At 40.5% G+C, this 10,078-nt stretch overlaps 1 protein-coding gene across 1 annotated transcript; it reads left to right on the top strand.

Moving 5' to 3' along the window:
- Window positions 1–1,161, top strand: LOC107492183 (uncharacterized). The gene has a single exon (XM_052262917.1). The coding sequence runs from the start codon at window positions 1–3 to the stop codon at window positions 1,159–1,161; it is 1,161 nt and encodes a 386-aa protein (XP_052118877.1).
- The last annotated feature ends 8,917 nt before the right edge of the window (window positions 1,162–10,078 follow it).

Raw genomic sequence — 10,078 nt, 5'->3', positions numbered from 1 at the left:
ATGGAGGGGGAGGATAGTTTTGTGGCTCTGGTTCACTGCTCTGGAAAAATTCAAAAGAGCAAAAGGCATGGTGTAAAATTCACAGATAGAGAACCGCTTAGTGTTTTTATCCGATCGTCAAATACGTTGGCGGAGATTAAGCAAAGCATATTACGGAAGCTCGGTACCTGTGGGACGAAGTGGGTAAAAAAATTATTTTACAAGATTCCCATTGATGTTGTCTCAACTGGTGTGAGATATGAGACCTTCGTGATCGGGTCGGATGAAGACTTGCAGGTCTTGTTTCACTGCAGGCGTAGTTTTCTGGAGGTGAGGGTAACTGAGCTGTTTGCGAAGTTGGAAGATGGTGTGGATAGCTCTGGGGCATCGGCACCTAATCCTCAGTCGACCCCAGCTGGTGGTGCATCAACATCGATGCCTGTGGTAGCAGTGGCAGTTCCGAATGCGGAGCCTGAACGTGTTGGGGCTGTTCATGCATATGTTGGTCCTGTTGTTCCTGATTTTGAATGCGATGCCGGACCGGATCGAGTTGAGAATGCACTGTTTGATGATGATTCGGATGAGGAGCCTGTCGATATTAGTGGGGACAGTGATGATGATATTCCTGGAGGTGGACGTTCAGCCCATGGAGGTTCCGGTTCTGCAACACAGGAGTACCCTCCCCACCTCTCTTCTTTGAACTTGGAAGCCATCGGCCAACAGCAGAATGCTAATGCAACATTCGATGGGCAGGGGATGCATGATGGGACATCTATGACTGAATTTCAGATTGGTCAATCCTTCCAGAGTAAAGAGGAAGCCGTGTTGAGTGTAAAAGATTACAGTATTCGGCGTGGAGTTGAGTACAAGGTTATGGAGTCCGACAATCTAAAATACCAAGGGAAATGCAAGGAGTTTGGTAACGAGTGCACGTGGTTGATTCGGATAGTCATGCGGAAAAAGAAGAGCACATGGGAAGTTAGGAGGTACAACGGTTCGCACACGTGTATGGCCACATCGATATCAAGCGACCACAAGCAGCTTGATTATCATGTCATCTGTGCAAGAATCTATCCATTGGTTCGAGCTGATGCGTCGGTGTCTATTAAGGTGTTGCAAGAGGCAACGGAGGCGACTTATGGATTCAGGCCTAGTTATCGGAAGGTGTGGTTGGCGAAGTAGAAGGCAGTAGCGCAAATATATGGCGATTGGGAGGAGTCATATGTTGATCTGCCTCGGTGGATCCTTGGGGTCACATGCACGATGGAAGGTTCCATTGCTCTACTGAAGACGTCCCCGGTTAGGGTGGGTGACCAAGTTGACGAAGATAGAGTCTTCTTTCATCGGATGTTTTGGACATTCCCTCCGTGTATTGAGGCTTTCCGCCACTGTAAGCCGCTGGTAAGCATCGACGGCACACACCTGTATGGCAAGTATGGCGGGACATTATTGTTGGCGATCGCACAGGATGGTAACTCGAATATTTTGCCTATTGCGTTTGCACTCGTGGAGGGGGAGAACGCAGAGTCTTGGTCATACTTTCTTTCGAACCTTAGAAGGCATATCACTCCACAGCAAGGTATTCTCGTGATCTCTGATAGACAACGGCATCAAGGCTGCACTAGAGTCCCCCGATAGTGGTTGGCAACCTCCCCATGCTTATCGGGCATTTTGTATTCGACCTGTTGCTACAAATTTTGCCCTCACTTTCAAGGGACAGGATGCGAGGAGGTGTACACCATGTCTGAGGTCTTTAAGGTGTATGAGATGTCCTTTTCACCTTGTATTCCAGAGGGGCTTTGGCCACCATATGACGGGCCGACAGTGATCCCCGACCCGGACATGAGAAGGGCAAGAGAAGGACGACCACAGTCCACCTGCATCCGCAACAACATGGACGAAGCCGACACCAGCCGACCTAAGAGGTGTGGCCTGTGCAGGCAGCCCGGTCATACCCGAAGGGTTTGTCCTCAGCGAGGTTCTACTAGCGGGATATAGATTTATCTTTATTTAGTTCGTTTGTCGTAGTCTTCGTGATTACAAATGTGTCTGCTTGTATCAGTTATGAGTTTTAGGTCTTATTGGTTTCAATGTTAATGATAATATCAGTAGTTATTTTCACTTTTATAGACTTATCGTGCTTAATTTCCATCATAGCTATACGATCGATAAACATAAATTCCATCAACATAAACATAAAGTAAAAACTAACCAAAGTAAAAGTCCTCCAACGAGAATAAACATAAAGTCCATCGACATAAACATAAAGTAACAACTAACCAAAATAACAGTCATCCAACGATAATAAACATAAAGTCCGTAAGCGGAACATAAACAACATAACGATAAATGGAAAACAACAACACATGGTACTAACCATCGCGATCATCTCTAGCAGCATCATGAAAGTCACCAAGGAGATGAGATCCTGTCCCACATCGAGTGGGACGCTTGACTCGAGTCGGTCGGGCCGCCTCCTGTCTAATGTCATCACCTGGATGGTCTAACCCGATCACGGACTAGGGGGTGCCCCCCATGGTGAACCAAGTATCCAACGGGCTACCTGCAGGCACGTTCAGATCCACCCCATACTGACCATGATAATCAGGTGGCAGGAAATGCATCTCCGTCATATGTGGCTGGTAAGCTGCGGTCTCCATCTGCACCTTCGGCATCTGCTGCTGGTAAGACTGGCCACCAAACTGCATGTTCGACGTGCCAGCATCATCCCTAATCAACTCAGCAAAGTCTGCATAAAACCGTGGACTCACCAGCTGATCATCTAAATCCATAGTCATCGTCGGCGTCAACTCCGGCATCTGAGAGTAAGATCTGCTGGTGAATGTCTCCCCTCCAGCCTCAGTCGCTGCGGTCCCACTAACTCCACCTCCGAACTGTGTAGCATCTGCAGTTCTCCCACGTCTGGCATTAGACCGACAAACACGATGATCGACCTCAGCTCTAGCCTCTCCGCCTTCATCATCCTCCTGCATCGCATCACGTAACCACCTCCACTCTCGACCGGTGTCCCTAGTACCAACACGACGGCGTCTCTCAACACGATGGTTGTCTAGCATATCAGGTAGTTGTGATCTGCGTGGGACCTAGGAGGATCCTCTCTGAAATGCCTCCGGAGGTATCTGGGTGCCTCTAGGATCCGCGAATGCAGCCCCCGAGCTAAGGAACCGCTCAGCCTCGCGGTACCACCAATCTAGGTAATCAGCAGATGGGCCAGGATCTGCCACTCGCTCAATGGAAATGACTGCATCAAGTCAGTTCCCCCAGTGCTCATGCCATACCCGATAGTAGTGGGGAAACTACCTATCCCCTCCCCTACCGTCCTTAGCATGCAGCCAGTCTGCATTCAAAGCATCCTCGGGGATATGCTGTACTCCACCCAGCTGTGGAACAACCCTGTCAACCTGATGCCACTCGATGACCGCAAAGTATATCAAAGTAGTCACGGCTCGCCGCATGCGACTATGCTCCTCTGTAAGTATCTCTGGATGGACCACGGCAAGTACATCAAGCGCGGAGTAGGGCTCCCATACAATCTGAAATTTCAGAACTCATCATACATTACAACAACAAGTATATATCTAGTCACGAATAGAGAGCAAACAAAAAATGAAACTCTAACTGCTATAAAACTTACATCACGAGCGGTCAATCGATCCAACGCAAGCCGATACCTAATGACCCTCTGCTCCTTTCCATCGTTAGGAGGTAAGTAGGCAGACCACCTAAATTTAAGTCATATGAGACACAAACTTAAAAAAAACCCCAAGAAATTTGTTAAACTTAAAAAGGCATAACCCATACCTGGATGCCAGCGGGAAAGAGAAAACCTCAAACCCGGCCGGCCTCAAAGACGGAAACCGCCAGAATATCCAACTCTGTAGCAACTGGAGCGGGCCCGCAAGATTAGTCACATTCCTGTTCGCTACCCGACACATGCATCGGTACAGCCATGCCAAAGCGGCCGACCCCCAGCTATACCTGCCCATGTGATCAAAGTTTGCCACAAATGGCAACCACCGTATATGTACCCGGTTCGCACTCTTGTCCCCAAATAACTGAGTCGATAACAACATCATGATGTAGGCCCGTGCGTAGATGCGGACAGTCTCCTCGCTCGCATCTGGTGGTAGCACCTACACCTCTCGTGAAACCATGTAAAGTGTACTGTCATCTGCTTGACCTTATTTGGTGGAGGCCGCTCACCGAATAGGTCCTCAAACCACTCCCAAGCTGGTCGGCCACCCTCCATGTATTTCTCAAACTCACCAAGGCAACCACTCACAGCCTCCCCATCCACAGGCAGCCCTAGCTGAAATGCCACGTCCTGCAATGTCGCTGTGCGTTCTCCGAAAGGCATGTGGAACGTATGCGTCTCAGGACGCCACCTCTCAACGAACGCACTAACAAGTGGCTCATCCAACCAGAACCATTGGCTGTTTAGCCTTGCCAAATGGTACAATCCAGCCCTCTCTAAATACGGGATGATCCTGTCATGCATGGGCATATTCTGTTGCCGTCTCACACTGTATATACACCTAGTGGGCTGCACAGAACAACAAAGAAAAATAGAGTCCAATTAAATTCTCCTATCCTTAAACAAATTCCCATATCTAACCGTATACGAATACCTTAAACCATCAACAAATTCTCCTATATAGTATTAAAAAAAATTCCCCAATCACGATAGGGAAAATAACAACACACATACTTTACTAAATAACATCCAGAAATTTTAAAATATTGTAAAGCTTTAAAATTTAAAACTTCATATCATACAAATATCCTAAACAAACTATAATAATTCACTAACATCAACTATCCCTTTCCCTAAACTAAACCAACACCATATAGCATAACATTCATTGAAGGGATTTGAAATTCAGGTAACTAGGCATATTTATAACTTATCAAGAAAAACTCAAAATACTAAACCAAAATCAGTGAACTAACATCCTAGCATGCGAAGCCTAATTTCAAACTAAAGGGAATAATCTATAAATTCTAATTCGTCTACCTAACCTACCATTTTTCTGACTAACATATGCAAAGCCTAGAAAAAAATAAATGTTAACTAACCTCATCACCAATAGAACCGGCAATATGCGCAACACCGTTCAGTCGGTACAGGGTCCTGCCTGCCATGATAACTGCCATGATAACTCCCCAGAAATCGCCGCTGAGAAACCTCGGGCCCGCTCACAACTTGCTCTGACCTCTCTCTAGAATTTTCTCTCTCTAAAAAACTCCACAAACCATCTAAATGCATAATCCGCGGCTACAACCACGGTTTATATAGGCAAAGCATCACACGTAAACCGCTACTGCCAGTAGCGGTTTACACTCACACACACACGCACGTAAACCGCTGCTGGCAGCAGCGGTTTACACTCACACACTCCCACACATAAACCGCGGCAGGTAGTAGCGGTTTATGCACACCTATAAACCGCTACTGCCAGTAGCGGTTTACATAAAATAGTGAAACAATGCATTTGCGTATTGAATTTGGAAACAATGTATTTACGTAATATTGGGGCTCAAACAATTTAGATACGTAAATTGCCCTCGAATTAGGTATTCAACCGTTTTAATTATTGATTTATTAATTTAATCAATTTAATTGTGGTTCAATTAAAATAATTATTTTATAATAAAATAATAAATAAAATATAAATAAACACACTAAAACATAATTATAGTTAAATTAATATTTGTATAAAAATCTTAATTTTGTTGTTTGACTTGATAAATTTGAAACAAAACATGTAAAAGATGATGGATTCAATAAAAATAAGTAATTCCCACTTAATTAAAGTGAGAACAAAGTCAAATATTTTTAAATTTAATATTTATATTATTTAGCTTTTAGCACAAAAATTTCTGTGCTAATTCTGCAAAGAATTATTTCAAATGAACCTCTTATTTAGGTAAAGTGACAGTCTTGAGATATTTATATTATAGAGTTTTATTATAATTGCAGAAAAATTAAAATTAAAATATGCTAGTTAATAGCTCATTATTCATTCAGCCGTCACTTTCATGAATCAGTAAATATCTCCTTTCTTAATTTTCAAAAATTTGTCACAAAAAATTGATCTATCTTAATGTGGTGATGAAATAATAAATCTAATGAAGAAATTTATTGACAACAAGATAAATGATAAATCATACTCTTAACTATTTTATTTAGAGTAAACATTCAATTCGGTTTCTATCCATTTTTAAATAGAATAAGGCGACTCCTGTCAATAAATTACACCCGACCCGACCCTTGTCCATGACAAAAGTGAGCCAAGGCGGCCCTTCCATTATAACCCCTCACCAAAGTGGACGGAAAAGTCTTACGTGGTATTCACTGACTCTGATGTGGAGGGTTACTCAGAGTTAAGTACCACATTGATTTAGGGAGAATGGACAAGGGTCAATTTGTCCTCCTCCATTCTCCAAAAACGACGCCGTTTCTGGTTTTCTATTGAAACAAAATGTTGTAAGGTCATATATAACCCCAAGCCCTAATCCTTAATTACAGAAATACCAAATTCTTGTCCTCTTCTTCAGCCAAAATAAGAAATGTTCAACGAAGCATCTGGCAGTTGTATTGAGTACGTTGCTGACAAGACCGCTGACAGGGTCCCAAATGACAACTGTAACTGCGAAATTGACAATGTCATTGACGGCATTGAGTGGAGGCAGCTATTGTCACCATCCAAGTTGGTGTAAAGTTTTATGGTTTTAAAATTTAGTAGTATTCACTATTTTCTCCCAATTGCACTATTCTCTCCCAATTGCATGTTGATGTTGGAGTGTTCACTGAATATATTTTTTTGCGTGAATAGTATTTTTTTGCGTGAATAGTATTTTAAAGTTGGCTAATTAATTTGTTACCTAAATAAAGTTGCTTGTTATTGGTTTATATCACTGTCATAGTTGGATATTAGTGTGTTGAAATGAAATTTGATTAGATGTGCATATTTGCATATGGATGAGTTTAAAGTAGTTCTTATTTTTCATTATGAAAATTTTTTTAAGAGAAATTCACAAGGTAAAATGGATTATATTAATGAAAAAGTGAAGAAATGAACACCTCTTGATATTGATTTGGTGAACTTCTTCGATCTGGATGCTTTACTAAGAGAGCTTGGTTACACAAATTACAAGACCACATATTGATTTGATAACATGGCCCCTAACTTTGAGTCTGGTTTGCATGTAATGAAGGGCGATGCTGAGATAAATAAAATGAGAAATAACAAAAGTAGAAATAAGAAAACTAATGAAATTCACATCTACTTTGATAATCTAGTTAGTGTACCTGAAGTTGTGGATAATGACCAGCAAGGTGAGAATGTTATTTTGAGTGACTCATTATCTTCAGGTGATGGATATAAAACAAATGAAGATAAGTTTTACAAGCCTCCTCCTCCTGGATATGAAGATGCAGATAATAGTGAGGAACAAAAAAAAATGAGATGTTGAAGAAGAAGAGAATGATAGGTGCACTAAGAAAAATAGCTATTTTGAACGTAAATGCTGAGGTGAAAGATGATAAAGCTGGCAAAAAAATTGTAGATAAGACTGGCCTAAGTAAGAGTGGCCCAACTCTTTCTCATAGGACATAAAAAAAAAAATTTAAAGAAGTATTCTGGAAGGAGTAGGACACATGTTTTTAGACCTGAAAAGAATGAAGGAGGTAGTGTGAATTTGGATGGGGTGATGCGTTTGACATATGCAGTGGTGATGGGCCTAAAAATGCTTTAAAAAAAATTTGGTTGGTGCAACAAAAGATAGAAATAGAATTGAGTTAGATTCTGATTATGAGAAGTCATATGAGTATGAAAGTGAGCCATTTAACAGTTTAGTATCAGAAGATGATGAAGGAAGGACTGCATTTAACGCATTCAATGAGGAGACAGAGTATGGAGAGGTTGAATTAAGGTTGGACAAATATTCGTTACAATGGAGAGTTTCAAGAATATTCTAAAATACTATTTTGTGTTTGAGAGAAAGGATGTGGTATATCTCAATAATGAAAAAAAGGGTTAGGGTAGCATGTGCAGGTGAGTAGTGCCCAAGGTTGATCCTGACTTCTTGGAACAATGTAGAAGGTAGTTGTCAAGTAAAGACTCTGGTGAATAAACACAATTGTGCTAGGTATTATAGTTCCAACCTAGTAAATAGGCATTGAATAATATCAAAATTGGTGAAGTGGCTACTTACTCAACCTTATTTGAAGCCTAAATAGATTATGGAATATAGACCAAGGTAAGAAAAGTTAAGAACAAATTTCTTAAGTTGTCTACAAGACCTGAAACAGCAGCCCAAGTTTAGAGTGAAGAAATTTCATTGTCACAATCTGCACCCTAAATTGAGGAAGTAGTATATTCATTATTTTGGTTATTAAAGAATGAATACTCTATGCAGATCAATTAGGTTGATACGCTGTCTTGTCAATTTTCACCACTTATAACAGGTTGCAACATATAACTCCAACAATAATCCTAAAACATTTAAAGAAAAGCAACAAATTGTTCAGCCTATAACTCTATATAATGTACCCCTACCTATACCAGCTTCAAGACTAATTTTATGGTTCAAATCTCAGTCCTCACAAGTTCAACAATTTGGACCTCACAACTCACAGAATTAATGCATTGGGCTAGTAGTTGGTACAACAACTCCAAGAACCACAGGAAACACAATATGTGCCGAGACAATGACTGCTACAAATTCAACAACTGCATCAAAGCTTCTGAAATTTGTGCCAATACCAGACTTTAGGCTTCTAAGACTCAGGCCTCCGAAGAATCTGTGATAATGATATAGGAATTAAAGAAGTGTGTTTTGTTCTTTCGGTATTTTGGCTATTTATTTTGATTTTTTGATGATTTATTTAGCTTCTTCAAGACTATGTTTTAATCTTTTGATTTAAGAATAAATGTTTAAGTCTTTTGGTTCAGGGACAAATATTTTAGTCTTTTGATTTAGGGCCATGTTGTTGTCCATGCAATGCTGTCTAAACTATGAACCTATGGATTGTTTTTGCAATATCAGCATGAGTATATATATAAACTTCTGTACCTTATTTGATATTGGTGGACCTATAGATTGCTACACAACCAGCAGATTATATTTACAAATATTTCATACACAAATTTTTTTGCCCATTTAATTCATGGAATAAACTATTAAAAAAGATTACAGGAAGTCATTTTCATTTATCTTCAATAGTGTTCAAATACATAATTTTATCCCAAGTTACAAACAACCCCAAGTAACTAAAGTTAGGACATCAATTTTTTTTACAAAGTTAACCTGAACAAGCAAGCAATCACAACTCCACCAAAAAATACAAAAAAATCACATCCAAAATCCAGACATGTACTTTCACTCATTTTTAATCTACACTTCTCTAATTCGTTCTCTAATCCGATCAACCTATCCTCTAACTCTTTCACTTTGTCATCCACTGCATCGCTCTGTCTTTCAAACGGATTCTGCTTTTGCAACAATATCTCTTTTAACATTGTCTTTCCAGCATACTCATTAAAGGAGTCAATATAAGCAATGAACTTCTGTAGTCTACAATATGAATTAAGTCTGTGAAACGAACAGTGAATACAAAATTAAACCTAGACATTATTAAACCAAGCATACCTTGAAATAAGGACAATAAAAAATAATCTATCTGTATCTTTTCAGTTCTAGATATGAATAGAATAGCATGAGACCCACAATAGCACTTTGGGAAGAACAATCTCTTCTTCTTCCGAATCCCAACACTTTCACTTGAGTCCATGTTGTAACTCGAATTATCACCTCCAATTTCCAAATTCATCTTGTCCTAAGGTTTGTCTCCAATTTCACAAACCAGAGAGTAGGGAGAGGATTAGGGTGCATCACCCACCAAAATTAAGTTTTGTTTCTGGGCGAATCCAGAAATTGCGTCATTTTTAAAAAATAGAGGGAAACAAATCGACCCCTCTCCATTCTCTCTAAGCCAACATGGCACTTAACTATGAGCAAGTAAATGCCACGTTTCTGTCAGTTTTGGTGAGGGATTATAATGGAGGGGCCGTCT

The sequence above is a fragment of the Arachis duranensis genome, chromosome 6 (genome assembly GCF_000817695.3).
Source record: "Arachis duranensis cultivar V14167 chromosome 6, aradu.V14167.gnm2.J7QH, whole genome shotgun sequence".
Taxonomy (NCBI): Eukaryota; Viridiplantae; Streptophyta; class Magnoliopsida; order Fabales; family Fabaceae; genus Arachis; species Arachis duranensis.
Note: the sequence above shows the minus strand (reverse complement) of the source record. Positions and strands in the feature narration are given on the sequence as shown.

Excerpts from the sequence above, each read along its gene's own strand:
- LOC107492183 (XM_052262917.1), top strand. The coding sequence starts at position 1 with ATGGAGGGGGAGGATAGTTTTGTGGCTCTGGTTCACTGCTCTGGAAAA.